The sequence below is a fragment of the Periplaneta americana genome, chromosome 10 (assembly GCF_040183065.1).
Source record: "Periplaneta americana isolate PAMFEO1 chromosome 10, P.americana_PAMFEO1_priV1, whole genome shotgun sequence".
Lineage (NCBI taxonomy): Eukaryota > Metazoa > Arthropoda > Insecta > Blattodea > Blattidae > Periplaneta > Periplaneta americana.
This window is the reverse complement of record NC_091126.1, coordinates 54,391,591-54,409,842: the sequence shown is the minus strand read 5'-3', so window position 1 is coordinate 54,409,842 and position 18,252 is coordinate 54,391,591. Positions and strand designations below refer to the sequence as shown.

Genomic DNA, 18,252 nt, shown 5'->3' with positions numbered 1-18,252 from the left:
AATTAGGTTAATTGCGTTTTAGATACTGTTTTTTTTTTTTTCCCATTGTGCTCGATTAGTTTCATTGACTTTATCACATAAAAATCACATTGCTGAAAATGGGGAGGGAGTTCTGTTTGCCAGCATTATGGCTAATGCAAATGAGACAGTTCTGGCACATGCGTGGACTAACTTGTGTGCTCAGTTCCAATGTTCTATTGCAAATACGAATGTAATTTTACTTAGTTCTTCATAAAAAATATGGCCTTTCACGAGAAACATGACCTTAACCCTCCTGTTACCAAGGGGAGTAATAGGATTACCCCAATGATGATTTTTCAGTATTATTTTCATTTTTCTTCATATTTATTTTTGAAACTCTACTGCGTGTTCAGTTCAAAGTGTGTCATGACTCGCTGTATGCCGTCATGTGGCTAGTCGATGAGCCTAGAGAATTCAATCTTCCTACACTTCCGCAGAGGCGTATTACCTATGTGCCAGAGAAGTTGCCTAGCAAATACGGGGTTTATTCTGAAGAGTACTTACTGATACGTACCGTAATGCCGGTAGTGGCAGGAATGTGAACTGTTTGGAAACATGTACTGAGGTGAGTTTTTTTTCTTACTGTTGGGATATGGGGAGAGGGTTAAGACGATTACTTACGTATTTGTTGACATTAACTTCGACGGTCAACATGGACATGGAGCATTTGATTTGTGTTGTGGAATGTTGCCGTACGCAACTGATGATAACAAATACCCTGCGTACGACTTGCTCGCGCAGTGCAAAACACAGTTCGAAAGAGGTTATGGTAGCACACAGACCGTACAGACTGCCATCTGTTGCTACGACGTTCAAGTTATATCGTACACGTTCTCAAGTTCAGATTAAACTCCTTGATTAATAGGCAACTTTTCTGACATAAAAGCTAAAACTCGCCTCAAATTGCTGACTCACAAGTGACGTCATGACACACTTTGAAATGAACGCCCAGTATGTATTTGTCTGGTATATGTTTACTAACATTCTGAAATAAGAATAACATAATTAATTAATCTACTTTAATAAGTAATTCGCGTTATTTAAGTGGGGTGATCTTGTTACCTCCTTGGTAGTCTGTGTCATGAAAATTCCAGGATATGAAATTCAATATATATGTTAATTTTCTACATTTTTGAACTTGTCTGCTTCCAAATTATTTTGTTTTCTGTTATTCATATAATTATTCATACTGTTATTTATATTATCATGAGTATCATGATCTTTGCTTCCAATTACTTTTTAAATTTTATATCTGTGTGCTATAGTGATTTTGGTAGAAATAATTAGTGGAGCCTTTTTCAGAGATATTCATTGTAGTATAGGCCTATGTGGTGTTCATATATTTGAATTTCAGCAAAAAACTAAAATTTATTTTCTTACTTTTATATTTTTATGTATTTGTCTTTACAATTCTTAAAGATTTTATTTTATTGTAAACAAATGTCTTGAAGATGTTCATGGATGTATATATTATATTTGAATATTTAAATTTCAACAAATACAGTAACCGAAATGATTCACAATTTATTTTATAATACTGTGACTTTTCATTGCTTATAGCTGCATTTTCCACCGTGTCAAAACATATCTAAAGTTCATTAATTTTGGTACACGTATCAACAAAATGTATTTTTAAAAATCGGAAAATTATTTTACATTTTTACATTTTTTATAGATCCACTGTCAATAATGCATTGTTAATAAACCAAGTGTTTAACAAAGGTTGGTACCATGATTTTGATTTTCTGTGTGGGAATTCTTTTCAAGGACTAACTACATAGCTGTAAAAAAAAAAAAAAAAAAAAAAAAAAAACACAATCGTACAAAAGTATTTGTAGCATTATTGAAGGATATAACTCAATTCTAGTTCTTATATTAATTTTGTCAGATAAAAAAGAATGTATATTTTCTTAACAGAATTTGATTTTTTTAAATATGATTAATATGACCTGTTCCTCTTTAGTAATTAGGCAAAAGAATTTTCTGTCTCAAATATTTGCATGGCTATATACTAAAAGTAGTTACTTTTCTTTCTTGTAAGGCAACAACAATGGAGGGTGATGGTAACTGTGGCCCTGGAGGACCAAAAATTATGGTATTCCGCCCCACTTATGAAGAGTTCAAAGATTTTTCGAAATATGTTGACTACATGGAATCAGTTGGAGCACACAAAGCTGGTTTGGCCAAGGTGAGTTATATTTTATTGAGGTTTTATAAATAATTTTGAACTTTGAATTCTTATGAAAATAAATAAGAAGCTTCAACACATTTATTATATTTTATGCTGCTGGTGTTCACTGTCTACTATTGTGTTTCTTAAACATTTTTATAAACCTGCAGTTAATTGGTTTACTGTTAATACTTTGACATTCTTGAGTACAAATATTGGAATAGATGATACGACATTCATTCTGAGTACCATTTAATGAGATGAATTACAATTTCATAAGTTACATTAGAAGTGACATTGTCAAATTCAACTTCACCAGTTCAGAAGGTGCTCAGGGCTATGTTTAAAGAATATATCACAATATGTGAAATATTCCCATTGATCATGAACTGTAATTTAACTGAATAATTTCGAGGGAAAAATTGTTCCGGAGTCGGGTATCGAACCCGGGACCTTTGGTTTGACGTACCAACGCTCTACCACTGAGCTACCCGGGAACTCTAACCGACACCGATCCAATTTTTCCCTCTATATCCACAGACCTCAAAGTGGGCTGACAACCGTCAAGCAACCAACTTCGAGTGCACACTAACTCTGTGTGACTTAAATTGTGGTTTTCTGTTAACGAACAGTGACGTGTATTATGCAAATCAATATTTCAGGTATAACTCCCTGTAAAGTTGATTTGAATAATTTCGAGGGAAAAATTGTTCCGGAGCCGGGTATCGAACCCGGGACCTTTGGTTTGACGTACCAACGCTCTACCACTGAGCTACCCGGGAACTCTAACCGACACCGATCCAATTTTTCCCTCTATATCCACAGACCTCAAAGTGGGCTGACAACCGTCAAGCAACCAACTTCGAGTGCACACTAACTCCGTGTGACTTAAATTGTGGTTTTCTGTTCACGAACAGTGACGTGTATTATGTAAATCAATATTTCAGGTATAACTCCCTGTAAAGTTGATTTGAATAATTTCGAGGGAAAAATTGTTCCGGAGCCGGGTATCGAACCCGGGACCTTTGGTTTGACGTACCAATGCTCTACCACTGAGCTACCTGGGAACTAACCGACACCGATCCAATTTTTCCCTCTATATCCACAGACCTCAAAGTGGGCTGACAACCGTCAAGCAACCAACTTCGAGTGCACACTAACTCCGTGTGACTTAAATTGTGGTTTTCTGTTAACGAACAGTGACGTGTATTATGCAAATCAATATTTCAGGTATAACTCCCTGTAAAGTTGATTTGAATAATTTCGAGGGAAAAATTGTTCCGGAGCCGGGTATCGAACCCGGGACCTTTGGTTTGACGTACCAACGCTCTACCACTGAGCTACCCGGGAACTCTAACCGACACCGATCCAATTTTTCCCTCTATATCCACAGACCTCAAAGTGGGCTGACAACCGTCAAGCAACCAACTTCGAGTGCACACTAACTCCATGTGACTTAAATTGTGGTTTTCTGTTAACGAACAGTGACGTGTATTATGCAAATCAATATTTCAGGTATAACTCCCTGTAAAGTTGATTTGAATAATTTCGAGGGAAAAATTGTTCCGGAGCCGGGTATCGAACCCGGGACCTTTGGTTTGACGTACCAACGCTCTACCACTGAGCTACCCGGGAACTCTAACCGACACCGAAATTATTCAAATCAACTTTACAGGGAGTTATACCTGAAATATTGATTTGTGTAAATTAACTGTTTCGAGGCTTTTGCTGCAGAATCCTGTTACATGAATTTCATTAACGAAGTCCTATAGACATACTGGCATGCTGAAAATTAACACATGAAAATGTTAATATGGCGTTTAGGAATTGTCATTTACCGAATTAGTTTGTAAAGGCAGCACCTGTTGTCTCTCCTTGATCAGAAGTCCTAGGGAAACAGAAGGGCTTTCATAGCAGACTCTGTCGGATCTGGGTGATGTGCAGCTGAATTGATAGATGTCAACAAATAGTGAATCATGCCTACAGTAATGTGATCTTCAGGACAATATATAGGCTTCAGCAGGAATGTAGAGGGTTGTTTGAGAAGTTCTCGGAATCACCAACAGATGTCATTGGTAGCGCAACCCAGTTCTTGCATAATGGTTAGTCATTCTTCATGAGTAAACATGTGACACATCAGTGCTCTGAGTAGAGATTTGTGGTGCAGAAGCCTCTCTGTTTTTGCTCCCGTGTAGTGTTTTGTGAAGATGGAAAAAACCGAGATTCGAGCAGTGATAAAGCTTTCGTAAAGAAAGCTATGAAAGTAAATGAAATTCATGCCAATTTTCAGAACACACTGGGGGACTTTGCTCCTTCATGTTCAACTATTGCCAAGTGGACCAACGAGTTTAAATTTGGTCGGGAGAGCTTAGAAGATGATCTTCGTAGTGGTCGGCCAAGATGTGTCACTACCCCAGAAATTATTGCAAAAATGCTCGAAATGGTCTTGGAGGATCACCGACTGAAAATGCGAGAAATAGCTGAAGCTGTAGGGATGTCATCTGAACGGGTATATCACATTTTAACTGAGGAATTGGGTATGAAAAAATTATCTGCTAGATGGGTGCCACTACTGTTAACACAAGATCAAAAACGCATCAGAGTGCAAATGTCTGAACAATGTTTGGCCAGTTTTCAGAAAAACCAACAAGATTTTTTGTGCCGGTTTGTGACCACAGATAAGACATGGGTCTACTACTATACCCCAGAGACAAAAGAACAGTCAAAGCAGTGGAAACACGTTAATTCTCCATCACCAAAGAAAGCAAAGGCAATATGGTCGGCCGGTAAGGTCATGACATCAGTTTCCTGGGATGTGAAAGGGATTCTGTTGATAGATTATCATCCTACTAGTCAAACAATTATGGGACAATACTACGCTAACCTCCTGGACCAACTACAGCAAAAGATACGCGAAAAAAGGCCGGGTTTAGCAAGGAAGAAAGTCCTGTTCCATCAAGACCATGTCCGCCCACACATGTGTCGTTGTCATGGCAAAAATACATGAACTGAGGTATGAATTGTTGCCACACCCGCCTTATTCACCTGATATGGCTCCATCAGACTTCCATCTCTTCCCTAAGCTCAAAATTTTTCTTTGTGGATGGAGATTCCCTTCAAATGAGTGGACGGAGATTCCCTTCAAACGAAGAATTGATAGCCGGTGTTGATGAGTATTTTGCAGGCCTGGAGGATCTAATTTTCGAAATGGAATAAAGGTATTGGAACATCGATAGACTAAGTGCATTAGTGTTCAGGGAGATTACATTGAAAAATAAACATAAAAAAGAGGTATGTTGTTATATTTTATTTCATTCCGAGAACTTTTCAAACTACCATCGTAGTACCATGACTTACATATAGATGGCATCAATTTCAACAGGCTATAGAAGTCATAGGAAGAATCAGGCATCTGGTTCCATTGGACTGGGTGTTATGGCTGAATCTATAGAAGGCACCAAACAGTAAATCATGATACAGGAATGCGGTCCTGAGGACTTAAATAATCATTGCATGATAAAGAGATCGGCAAGCCTTTGGCCCATCCTCAGTATAAAAAAAACGGAAATAAATTCTTATATCCCCAAAAATCATGAGTAACTTAATAACAGAGGCAGGAATTCCTATGAAGCTAAATACATCAATTTTAATATATCAGTAAGTTACTGTTTCCCTCTTACACATTTAGTAATTTGGTATTTACCCAGAAGTCAACGGTCTCCAAAGAGAAACTGACTTTACTAACATACCTATTATCAAACTCAGTCCTTTTTTGGTTCACCTTCTTCCCTTATACTCAGTAGGAGGCTTTGTGTTGAAGCTATAATTCTGCTTATTTCATGCATGGACAATGTCGTGAATTTAAAATTATCTATTCTATTATTAGTATATTGAGTTTCAGTGTACTGTAAAATTTCTTTTGATACAGGAGTGGTGCTATTTTATCTTTGCAGGTAATTCCACCACTGGAATGGAAACCACGCAAAGCTGGATATAATGTGGAAGACATAAATATAAATATCCCTGCTCCAATATGCCAGGTAGTGGATGGGAAACCTGGATTGTATACACAAATTAACGTCCAGAAGAAGTCTATGACTGTAAAGGAATACCATGATATGGCAATAAGTCCGAGGTAATTAAAAAAAGTGTTTGTGTTGCCAGTATGTTTTGGTGACAGAGGGATTCATTCAATCTTCGATCTTGCTACACACCACACATGGGAATGAAGTCTGATTTGTACTGCGTTATTTCCTGATGAAATGAAATTGAAAAATGGCATAACTTTACAAATACACATACATCTGGGAAAAATAAATAAGCGAGTTTTCATAAGGTCGAGGATCAGTGACAAGTTAGTTTTGGTTTGTTCAGGCCTTTGGTATACCTTGCACACGCGCTTTTTGGTACATAGGTACACAAATAGATTTAAAAGGACCGAAGAAACGAGTGCTTTCTCGCATAATGCAACATAATGGTGGTACCACTAGTTGTTGTGTAGTCAATTGTCCGAAGACAGGTCTGAACCTCACAAGTGATACAAACAAGACACCACTTATAAGGAAACTAGGCCAGGAGATAAAGGGGTAGGGTGGCCTGTTCTTTTCCCCCTTTATTGCATACACCACCAATTAGCTACATACACTAATCAGACTTCAGATGTATACAAACAATTGTTCTTCTTCTGACACACATTTTCAAATGAGATGTACTGCCTAACTAGGTTACTTGATAATTTCCTATTAAAATGTTTGAGAAAAACATCGGTCGGATATATAAGAAACGAAAGTAGCCTCTTTGATGTTGGTTAGATGTGTTTATAACTTTCACAGTTATTACATCTTGTCTTTAGAGTGGTGTGCTACAAATTTGAAATTATTTTCAATGAATTAAGTACCGTACATTTCTTTTCTCCCATATGTTGTATGTAATGGAATTGAAAAATCACCGAGAATTCAGTGAATACAATATTATATTAATACATAGTGACATGACGTATTTCTAAAATGCACAGATCTTTTATCATTGTGTTTGCACATAATATATTTCTGTAACTTGATAAGTTACGGTGTCTGGTCAAACTTTGATTTTCAGTTAGGTATAGGAAAAGATATATTATGTAGCTTTATTTCCTTTCCATAATTATTAACTCTACTTAAAAGTATAGACATTTCTCTAAAAGAATGGTAAAGGAACATATTTTTGTTTTGTTTCACTGGATTCTCTGTGGTCTTAATAACAATAAACACTTGTTTTTAGTTTGCTCGCAAAAATATGTTCAGTATTACAAGTGAAAGATATTTTCCAGTATATTGTTGCAGTCTTGTAGTGTAGCTGAGCCATATTAATTGAAGAAGCTCCGCCCATCAACTCCGTCTTGTTCACTGTACAAACTCCGCCCATCTCCCTTCCTTTCCCTGCACCTTCAACATTATACATTACATAGATAACGAACGAAAACATTTCCGTTTAAGTTAAACACTCAATTACATCTTACATATTATGTCATAATGGTCATGTTTTTATGCAGTATATAGTACATACATTTCATCTTTCCACACTAGCGGGAAGTAGAGTAAAAAAGCGACAATGATCAGAGCAGCTAGCAGTCGTAGTTAAGGTCGCAAACGACCTCTAGTGATCCTGTGGGATATACGCAGCAGTTCAGGTTGCTGGTCTTATATTAGTTCTTTGTCTTTCCTCTGCTGCCTGTATAACTGTTGTTCTCCATTTTCTTCTATCTTCTGTTAGCATCTCGTTCTTGTTCTACTATCAACTTCTGCATCCTTCTGCGATTCCTAACGTACGATGTTTCTCCATTGATACTTTCCTTCTGATGATGTACTATCCAAAATATTTTACCGTACTTTGTTTCTGTGGCTATTGATTCTAGCGATGAACCAAGCTTGATTTCTTCTAGTTTTAATTAGTTATTTTTTTCTCTCCAAGGAATTCTTAACCTTTTCCTCCATGTCCACGTCCCGAAAATGTCGATTCATTTCATGTCTTCTTTTCGAAGAGTCCAGCTTTCACTTCCGTACACTTCAACTGGAAATATCATAGTTCTAACTATTGTTAATTTAATAGAGACCTATGTCTTGATATGTCAGAATCTTTCATAATCTTTGCTAATTTCGTTATTGCTACTTTTTCTAAACTTATTCTTCTCTATCTTTGTTGATTAAGGCTCCGAAGAAATTTATTTATTTGACAGACTGTAGGAGTATGTCATTCGCTTTAATTTCCGCTTCTTCACCAATGTTCATAACTTTCGTTTTTTGTAAGTTTAGATGTAGTCTAAATTTTGCATACATATTTGTAATCTTCGTTATCAGGTCTTGTAGATCTTCCTTGTTTCCAACTATAAGTGTAGTGTTGTCTGCATATCTGATATTGTTGATTCTTCTTCCACCCAGTTTAACTTCAACTTCCAATAATAGTTCAAGTCAATTTTCTTTATAATTTATTCACTATATGCATCGAGCAGGCTGAGTATGGACTACATCTTTGTCTCAAACTTTTGCTGATCTTGACCCTGTCTGTTTCTCCTTAATCAATTTTAATTTGGCAGCTACTCACACGCAAACGTGGAAAGACAAAATGTCTGAACTCTACATAATATACGTAATATATATGACGGTCCGTTTCCCTATACTACATCACTCAAGAAATAACCAAATGTCAACAAACACTGCAGTACACTACGCAGAAATGAACGTGATTCGCTCTACTATCACGTAATTTGCTCTATTAACACAGCACACAAATTAGCACGTGCATGCTGTACAGTCTAGTTATGTTAAGAATCGAGACTATAATCACTTAAGGCTTGATTCAGACAGGGATAATTTACAGGAATCAACTTACTTGAAGCAAGTCGTTCAGTCAAGTTGTGACTTGGTGGTCAAGCAGAATTTGAGTTGCTGACTCGTCAACTTAGGTCATCAACATCCGCCCCTATGACCATTTTGCTCATGTACCAATTTACCTATAGAGGGTAAGAATCCATTGAATATCAACCAATCACAGTCATCTATTACTACAATGTTTCCTATTTTATATATCATCACTTTTGTCTTGTCACTGATGATTTGTAATTGTTTTCATAATTCAATGAGAAACACCATAGCATTATTATCAATTAACCCATAAATTATCAATCAGCATAAGTTTTCTAAGCAAAAACGTGAAGTACACTCAATAAATTTACTTCTGCGGTATGGAATTTCCATAATTGTACGTTTAATTGAATTTTAATCTTTATCAATTTAGTCGTTTTTATAATAAAATGAATATTTCCATTATTATATTATTTATGCCACTTGTTTGTAGTTAGAGTAGTTAACTTTGGATGGATCTAGTCGTATTTATAAACAAATATTTTCGTATGATACCACGTAAATAAATCAGTCATCAAGTATGCGTTATTATCTTTATTGTGTTAAATGTTTATTCATTATTCTATTCACTAATGAAAACCTCTTTTCATATTTATCGACAAAATTGAAGTGTGTTGTAATATAACCTATGATTAAAACTTGTGTGCTGCAGATTGTTCAGTGTTAAAAGATATGCATATTTGTCATCTTTATATATTACAGATACAGAACACCAAACCACTTCGATTATGAGGACTTGGAACGTACTTATTGGAAAAAAATCATGTATGGCTCTCCTATTTATGGAGCTGATGTATCAGGATCTCTCACAGATCAGGATGTTAATGTAAGTATTGTTTTGAAATTTTTAATGTTAGGTAAGTTTAATATTTAGGCCTATGGATAGTGAAAATTTAGCATCATGTGAATCTTACAACTTCTTTTTGCAAGCTTAATCTTAATGCAAGTGAAATGAGGAAATGATGTGTAAATATTTAGCAAAACATTACATTGGAACCAGACAGAAAGTGAATTTGAATTTGGGATATTGTAAAAATTTACTTTGTGGTTATTATTTTCTGTAGCTGGTTCTTTGTGATTCCCCAAAGTTCTGAAAACTTTACATTGAAAATGACATTTCGTATTTGCTCCCTCATCTTTACAGATTTGCTATTGTTGGCATTACTGATAAAAATTTTAGTTGCGCACAACCTCTCAACAAGGATTTTTCTAATTTGTTATTGGTACTAATTACCTTAACCTAGGCATTTAATTAAATCTGTTTGACAATTTTCAGCATAAACTCGTTCATTTAGACTTTGTTGCAGCATAAGTTACCAAGATTACATATGTATATACTTTATTAACAGGTGTGGAACATCAATCGTTTGGGTACCATCCTGGATTATGTAAACGAGGATTATGGAATAAGCATAGATGGCGTCAACACTGCCTACTTATATTTTGGCATGTGGAAAACAACATTTGCATGGCACACTGAAGATATGGATTTGTATAGCATAAATTATTTGCATTTTGGTGCACCGAAGACATGGTATGCTATTCCACCAGAACATGGTCGTCGCTTTGAGAGGCTGGCTAATGGATTCTTCCCAGAAGCATCTAAAATATGTCCTGCATTTCTGCGTCATAAAATGTCACTGATTTCTCCGCAAGTGATGAAGAAATATTCCATCCCATTTAATAAGGTTTGTTAAAATAAGGATCTTTCTTAAGTCCTAGCCATATAGTTCACAAATTTAAATAATCGCTGTATATTAGCAGTGTAATTTTTATTACTTTACAATGCAATATATCGAAGGTATAAATACAAATTTATTTCGGAATATGTATGATAAGACTTTCTTGTGTTAAATTCTAACGTACCTTGTTTACATGTTTGAATGTATTATGAGTCATCTTCTTATTCCGAAGTGATACAGTGTTAAAAGTTGTGTAATCAAGATGTATATACAAATTTATTAAATTTGTTTTGTTTCATTTCAGATTACACAAGAAGCGGGTGAAATAATGATCACATTTCCATATGGCTATCATGCAGGATTTAATCATGGATTCAACTGTGCAGAATCTACAAACTTTGCAACGCCACGCTGGGTGGAATACGGAAAGAGAGCCTCACAATGTTCTTGCAGGTTACAATAAAATTTATGTAAAATTTATGTACAGTTGTCAGGATTTACTCACTTTAAGTTAATTCTATTTTATACATCTGCCATGGAGACTAGTAATACCCTCCTCCAAGGATAAAGCGAGGCCTTGAAATATCAAAGGTCCTAAGTGCCTTTTTTTTTTAATTTAAATTTTGACATTGACATGTACTGTGAACCATTTCAGGTTACATATCAATCAGGGCAAGTGTCATGAAAGCAGTTAAACCATGGCTGGTACATGACACTGGACAATACTCCACAAGTCTTTGTAATAGTAGTTTTTCTCAAACAACTTTGTTCCTTATGTTTGGCACTAAGCAGCTTTGTTATTTCAAGGCCTCAAGTGATCGTGTTTACACAGACTTTGTGTATTAGTATTTAGTATTTATTTATTTAACCTGGTAGAGATAAGGCCGTCAGGCCTTCTCTGCCCCTCTACCAGGGGATTACAACTATAATATGAACAATAAAATTACAATTAATATTAAATTTAAAATTACAATTACAATAAAAATTAAAGTACAACAAGATTACCTGATTAATGAAAGCTAGACATTTTATCATAGAAGTTAAGAACAAAGAATATTTGTGTATTTACTGAATTACAAATTAAACTTACAATAACAAAAATCTATAGTGATGAAATTACCGGATATTGAAATATTTTGTGATAGATTAAGAGAACTATTTACAAGAAACCATGTCTGAACGAGTCTCAATTACTGACCAACTGCCTAGTAAGTTTGCGTTTGAATTCAATTTTATTTCGACAGTCCCTGATGCTAGCAGATAACGAATTCCAGGGTCTTGGCAGGGCTATTGTGAAAGAGGATGAGTATGAGGAGGTGCGATGGGGTGGTGTAATAGCAGAATTGACTTATTACTTGTATATCCATTTAAACTTGTATTAAATTTACAACAGAAATATTTCTGTGCAGAAATATAGAATATTTGTGGTCATCTAGCATGACTAGTGAAACTGCACTAAATTTAACTTTATTCAGAGAAAAATGTCAGTCATATGTGAAAATAGAAGGTAGATCATTTAAAAAAGTATGAACTTGATCAAAAACAAATCAGAATCTGGGATGCTCCCGGACATTTTATCAAAACACTCGCATAAATAATATGGTTGTTTGGAATGAAATATAAGAGCTTAAAGTGGAAGAAATGTAGCTGTGGGAATCATTATACATTATTTTGAAAATACTTCACTTTTTATAATCAGCATTTTAGTAAGTTTATTGGAGTATAAGAAAGATGAAGGACTATACATACATTTTCAGAGGCGACATGGTGAAGATAAGCATGGATACATTTGTGAAGAGATTTCAGCCAGATCGCTACCATTTGTGGTTGCAAGGCAAGGACGTTGGTGCTCATCCAGAAGATCCATCTCGGCAATATGCTGCACCACCACCTACACAGCGAGATGTATTGGTTAATAAGAAGTAAGTAATTGAGATACGTTCATGTACAGTTGAATAACATTATATATAAGGGAACCACCATATCGGTTTCTGAAATGTGAACCAATTAAGTTTATTCCTCTACATTGATTGTATATTTTGAAATCTCCTCCCCCCCTTGCCTTGATTGCATAATTTTCATAATGATATAAAAATTGACTGTGAAAATAGTTTATTGTTTTATTATTTAATATTGAAATTCTGTTATTTAGAACTATGTAAAACTGTTCCAGCTACTGAACATTGATAATCCTATGGGTATGTTAGACTGTGGAGTTAGCTAAAGCAGAATGAGCAATTATGTATACAACGTTTTGAGACTATTGTCAAAAAATAATGTCGTCTTTTTCTTACCATGGACTTTCTACATTGTATGTACGTGATTCTGTTTCCAGTAACAGTTCAATTTAATTCGTTATTTTGAAGCATTGAGTACTAATCTAACCTCCTCTTGTTCAAGATTCTTACTTTCAGTATTTACAGATTCTTTTGTGATGATGTTGTTGAAGTGTGACTGTAAAAGAGCAAAAATTAATATATATGCACTAGACGTCAAGGTTGGAATGGCTTATTTCTCTTTATGGAATTGTGTGATACCGGACCCATAAATATGTTTGGAACAATCACAAACATGACAGTGTGGACAATGTGAAACGAGATTTCAGATGAAATATAAAGTACCATTTTCATATATGTTTTTGGTAGCTAGTAATATTAACTAATATTGTTGGTATTCTGATTCATAAAATTAAGTTAATAATATTAGTTATTTGTGTAAACCTTCATAATATCAGTAAAAATATGTAATAGTGTTAGTGAAGTGTTTCATAAAGCTGCAGAGCTAATAACAATTACTCACATTATTAGAATTATTTCCATGAGTGTATTTTAACTAATAATTCCATTATTGGTGAAAAATAAATGCATTGTAGGGTTAGATTTTGAGGACAAAAGTGTAGAAACAATTGAAATTGATAATTCTGATACAAATGCTGATGATGAGTGAAAGTATATTCTTCATCCAAGAAACTTTAGGCCAAAAATATCTTATAACCATATGGGACAAACTTATGAAACAGTGAGAGGTTTAGATTAAATTTTGAAACATTTTGGTATGTGCTTGAGAGAACTAGTAATATGTTGGAACATCCCATTGGAAGGAATGAAGCACTGTTCTCACACCAACAGTTTCAAATTGCTCTGGATTTTGACAACAGTGTGCGTTTTTTCTCCTGAACAAAAATAAAGTGGTTTTAGGCATTCCGTTTATCTGTTGTTGCACTTTCTCATCTTCCTCTGTTTTGTTTGTTAGCATCCTTTGTTGCTAGTAACTTAGGCCTATTTGAAACCTATAAACAGAATATTTAAACTCGTGATTTGCTTAAAATTCACTTGTCATTTTCACTTTCCTTATGCAAGAACTGGCGGACTTTTTAATACTGTGTCAAAATAGCAGGAACTATGACCTTTCTGGTTGCACTGGATTTATAACCCTAACTTGGAATAAATTGTCTTCCAAACATTTGTACAAGATTATTACGATTTACTCTGTTGTCGTCTGCTATAAACACAGTAGGCCTACATCAAAACCTATTTCATTCAACTTCCATAATTGTTAAATGTGAAACCAAATCAACATTTAAAAATTTTCACAATGTTACATCTTTATTTCTTGATAACAGGATAATATCATAAAAACCTCTAGAGGACCAGTACCCCTACAATTTAGTATGCTTGTCAAGACTTAACCTCTAATTGTTTCTGAATGCTGGCTATAAATGATATAAACATATTCTAACCACTGTTTACCATGCATGACTTACCTCCACAACTTAACCTCATATAGAACCCACTTACTAATAAACTAATAATATTATCGTACGCATTTTATTAGGCGTGTAAGTTTATGAAACAGAATTCAGTCAACTAATTAACATTTTTTGAGTCTAATAATATTAGTTAATATTATTATTATTATTATTATTATTATTATTATTATTATTATTATTATTATTATTATTATTATTATTATTATTATTATTATTATTGTGTTTATGAAACAAGCCCCTAAGAGAAGGTTGAAATAACCAAAGAAACAACTGATTGAGACTGCAATAGACCAGGAGGCCTAAAATGGGAAGGGATGGTGGTGGTGTTGACTGTGATGGTGACGACGATGATGATGATGATGATGATGATGATAGCCACCGGCATAGCTAAGTAGCTGAGGTCCTTGCCTGCCAATCCGGAATTGCACTCGGGCACGTGTTCGATTCTCCGTTTGGGCTCATTACCTGGTTGGGTTTTTCCGAGGTTTTACCCAACTAAAAGGTGAATGTCAGATAATCTATGGCGAATCTTGGCCTCATCTCGCCAAATGCCATCTCACTATCACCGATGCCATTGACACTAACCTAGTAGTTGATACAGCGTTGTTAAATAAACAACTAAAAGCTATATTATGTTATTGTAATCAGAAATGTAACTAAGTTCTGTAATAACTTTGATCTAATATTAGAGTTATTTTGATATTAATTAATAATGTATAATATATAGTCAAATGATTGTGTTTTCTTGCAGTAATCCAGTATTACCACAGTCATTCCTCGATGCTCCTAAGAAAAATCCTAAACGCCACCCTATTCATAAGAAGAAGGGCTCTGGAGTAACATCAGGTGAAGATGTACCTCAGTCTGGTGAAGGATTAGATGACGAAGAGATAGGTGATATTCCTCCAGATGTGCAGAAAGTTCTCGAGGAAATGGACCTTGAAGAGGAGGAGCCAGATGAGGACACATTGGAAGTATTAGAAGATATATGGCTGAAAGCTGGTGAAATCGGTAAGATTGAAGACGAGTTTTGGTTGCTTAATTACGATATTTTCCATTGAAATAGGAGTTTGTCGCAGCATGAATGTACAAACTTTCCATGTAATCCGTTTTCATTTTAAAATTTGAACAAATGAATTCATATTTTTGTTGTGATTGAGAGGGTCCTATTTTACTATAGGATATCGGTATTGTTATGTTGGCTAGATTGGAATATGAATGATGCCATAACAGTGACGTTATCAATTGCTGTGGTAAATTTTGTGTTTGCCAGAAAGTATATTGCACACGTTTTAATGGTGGTTGGTGTGTTATGTACTTCGAGCATTAAAGTAAAAAGATAAGAGCACTCAATACTACCTTATCGGATTAAAGTTGCTGCAATAAAACAGCTCTGTCCAATCAGTTGATGATATGATATGATATGATATATATAAAAAAAAGTTGTACATTATATTTTATTTAACGAAGCTCGCAACTGCCGAGGTTATATTAGCGTCACCAATGTGCCGGAATTTTGTCCTGCAGGAGTTCTTTTACTTGCCAAATCTACTGATATGAGCCTGTCTTATTTAAGCATACTTAAATGCCATCGACCTGGGCTGGGATCAAACCCGCAACCTCGAACATAGAAGACCAGCACTCTACCGACTGCACCACCTAGTCTTTTGTTGTTAAATTCGTAATGTCAGATTTGACACTTTCTACTATATATTTAGTGCTGGCTTGGGTTTCACGTAAACAGTAACATTGATCGGCAGTTTACTATGATATTTTATGTTCCCTGCACATTCTCTCGCATGACTGTCACCAACAACTGTAATAGTGCGTTTCTTTGTAGTCAGTACACTTCTTTGTTTACTTTTTCCGCCATTTTCGTTCTTTTTTTGAACCACAATTTCCTCTTCCTGTTGACTCTGGAGCACTTCATAGCAATTTACTATTACTGGAAATGGTTGTGGATCGGTATGGTGAAATTCTCTAGAATTATTTGCTTCATTCGCCTTTTTACCTGTTGCTATAGTTCATCCAAGCATTTCCAAGGAAATTTCATCTCTCACGGCACTGAAATTAGGCCTACAAATTGGAACCTTCCCTTGGTGCTGTAGAATGTTTCTATCATCCATCCTCTTGTAGTACTTTATTTTCAACACAGATAACAACTCTCCTTGAAGTTTATCCACTTTCTTTTCCAGACTGCAGCACTTTGTACACAATTCGTTGTTTGGAATATTGAAATTACTACAAAATGCGGGAGCTACATTTACATTTCCCAAGTCAGCTGCTGTCTTGCTTTGCTTCTGATGTAAAGGAGTGCCGTATTTTCTTTGTTATTGATTGTATGTGGAGTAACATTGCTTTTTATTATTCATGTCAATATAGTTCATAGAGTGACAGTGAGCTGCAGGTTGCAAGTTTAAGAAGAGTGGCAAGTTTAACATACTAGTATTATACATTTTGTGTTTAAGAAAAAGCACTTAATTAATTACAAGCTGTTACTCGGTTGAGGATTTTAATTTTCTTTTATCATTACTTCCAGAGTTAGTATTGGGTTTACTTGCTATTTTGTGGTGTATGTACCCAAGAGTTCTTTTATCTGGCTGTGCAATCTGATGAGCATTCAGTCCTGTCTCTTATCGAAGATCAAGTGTGGGAGCTTAAAATTCCTTGTAATTTATTGTGTGCCTTGGTGAACTACACTATTGGAAACTTAGTCTTTCAATTAATTATAGATATGAACGAGGCCACAGTCTACAATGAGATACGCAAGAAACCTGGAAGGAAACGCAAGCGGCATACTGATGGCTGGGAACCAAGTAAACCTCGTAAGAAGAAAGTAAAACTGGAAACCAATTCAGAATCTGTAGCTTCGAATTTAGAGGCGCAAAATGTTACGCAAGATGTTAGTGCAAATGGTGCTCCTGTTGTGAAGAAGGTCCGGATGAAACGAGTGAAGAAGATAAAGTTGGAAGTTTCAGAGAAATCAGAAATGAATTTGAAACTTTTGGAGGATGGAAGTGGTAAGGACTTCTTTACTAATTTTATACTGTCAGTAGTGAAATCTGGATTAATTTGATGGGAACAGTTTCAAAAACTGAATGCACATTTATTTTTGTTAGAGAGAATAGTTTTATGTTTACATTAGATTTATAATGCTTTCATTAAATGGCCTCTTTTAATTACAATATTCGGGCCTTATCGTACTGTTTTTGTCATTGCTCTATTATTTGTTTTTGTGCATAACATACTACTGAAAATTTTTAAGAATCTGTGAATAAGAATTCTGTCAATATCTAGATTTCACATGAGACTGGATTGTAACTGCATGTTAGCTGTGAAATCATTTGCATGTTTGTACAATGTATTCTTAACGTCTTTCAAAATGAGATGCACAGAAAAATTTCACTGATAGACATTGAAAGTTCAGTACAGTAATTTACTGTGCTGGCCTATTTCTTCTTCTGTATTCCATTTTATTTTCATTTACTTGTTATTAATATTTTGTAGTGGTCTTGTCAGACATTTATTACCTTTGGTTCAGTTCTGACAGCTGAAAGAAGAGCTGTAAAATAAGTCTTAATGGAGCAGTAAACTAAAAATCAGGACTGTAAGTGTAAATGAATATGGCTGCCTTTAAATTGATTAATGTTTTAAATTTCCATTTGGCATCTTTAAGATTATGCTTCTACATATCCAGAAGAAAATTGGCTG

The 18,252-nt window shown here is 35.0% G+C and overlaps 1 protein-coding gene and 5 non-coding genes across 12 annotated transcripts in view; 1 reads left to right on the top strand and 5 right to left on the bottom strand.

Moving 5' to 3' along the window:
- LOC138707697 (lysine-specific demethylase 4C-like) overlaps positions 1 to 18,252 on the top strand; it is a 141,321-nt gene that overhangs the window by 60,578 nt on the left and 62,491 nt on the right. For all 7 annotated transcript variants that reach the window (XM_069837513.1, XM_069837512.1, XM_069837509.1 and 4 more), the window contains 8 exons: positions 2,063 to 2,209; positions 6,145 to 6,326; positions 9,793 to 9,916; positions 10,440 to 10,778; positions 11,077 to 11,225; positions 12,530 to 12,694; positions 15,293 to 15,552; positions 17,274 to 17,561. In XM_069837513.1, coding sequence (XP_069693614.1) covers positions 2,063 to 2,209; positions 6,145 to 6,326; positions 9,793 to 9,916; positions 10,440 to 10,778; positions 11,077 to 11,225; positions 12,530 to 12,694; positions 15,293 to 15,552; positions 17,274 to 17,561 — 1,654 coding nt within the window. The remainder of the gene's footprint in view (positions 1 to 2,062; positions 2,210 to 6,144; positions 6,327 to 9,792; positions 9,917 to 10,439; positions 10,779 to 11,076; positions 11,226 to 12,529; positions 12,695 to 15,292; positions 15,553 to 17,273; positions 17,562 to 18,252) is intronic.
- TRNAD-GUC (transfer RNA aspartic acid (anticodon GUC)) lies at positions 2,617 to 2,688 on the bottom strand. Its single transcript has one exon. It is a non-coding gene; the product is annotated as a tRNA-Asp (tRNA).
- Positions 2,902 to 2,973, bottom strand: TRNAD-GUC (transfer RNA aspartic acid (anticodon GUC)). The gene has a single exon. It is a non-coding gene; the product is annotated as a tRNA-Asp (tRNA).
- TRNAD-GUC (transfer RNA aspartic acid (anticodon GUC)) lies at positions 3,187 to 3,258 on the bottom strand. Its single transcript has one exon. It is a non-coding gene; the product is annotated as a tRNA-Asp (tRNA).
- On the bottom strand, positions 3,470 to 3,541 carry TRNAD-GUC (transfer RNA aspartic acid (anticodon GUC)). Its single transcript has one exon. It is a non-coding gene; the product is annotated as a tRNA-Asp (tRNA).
- On the bottom strand, positions 3,755 to 3,826 carry TRNAD-GUC (transfer RNA aspartic acid (anticodon GUC)). The gene has a single exon. It is a non-coding gene; the product is annotated as a tRNA-Asp (tRNA).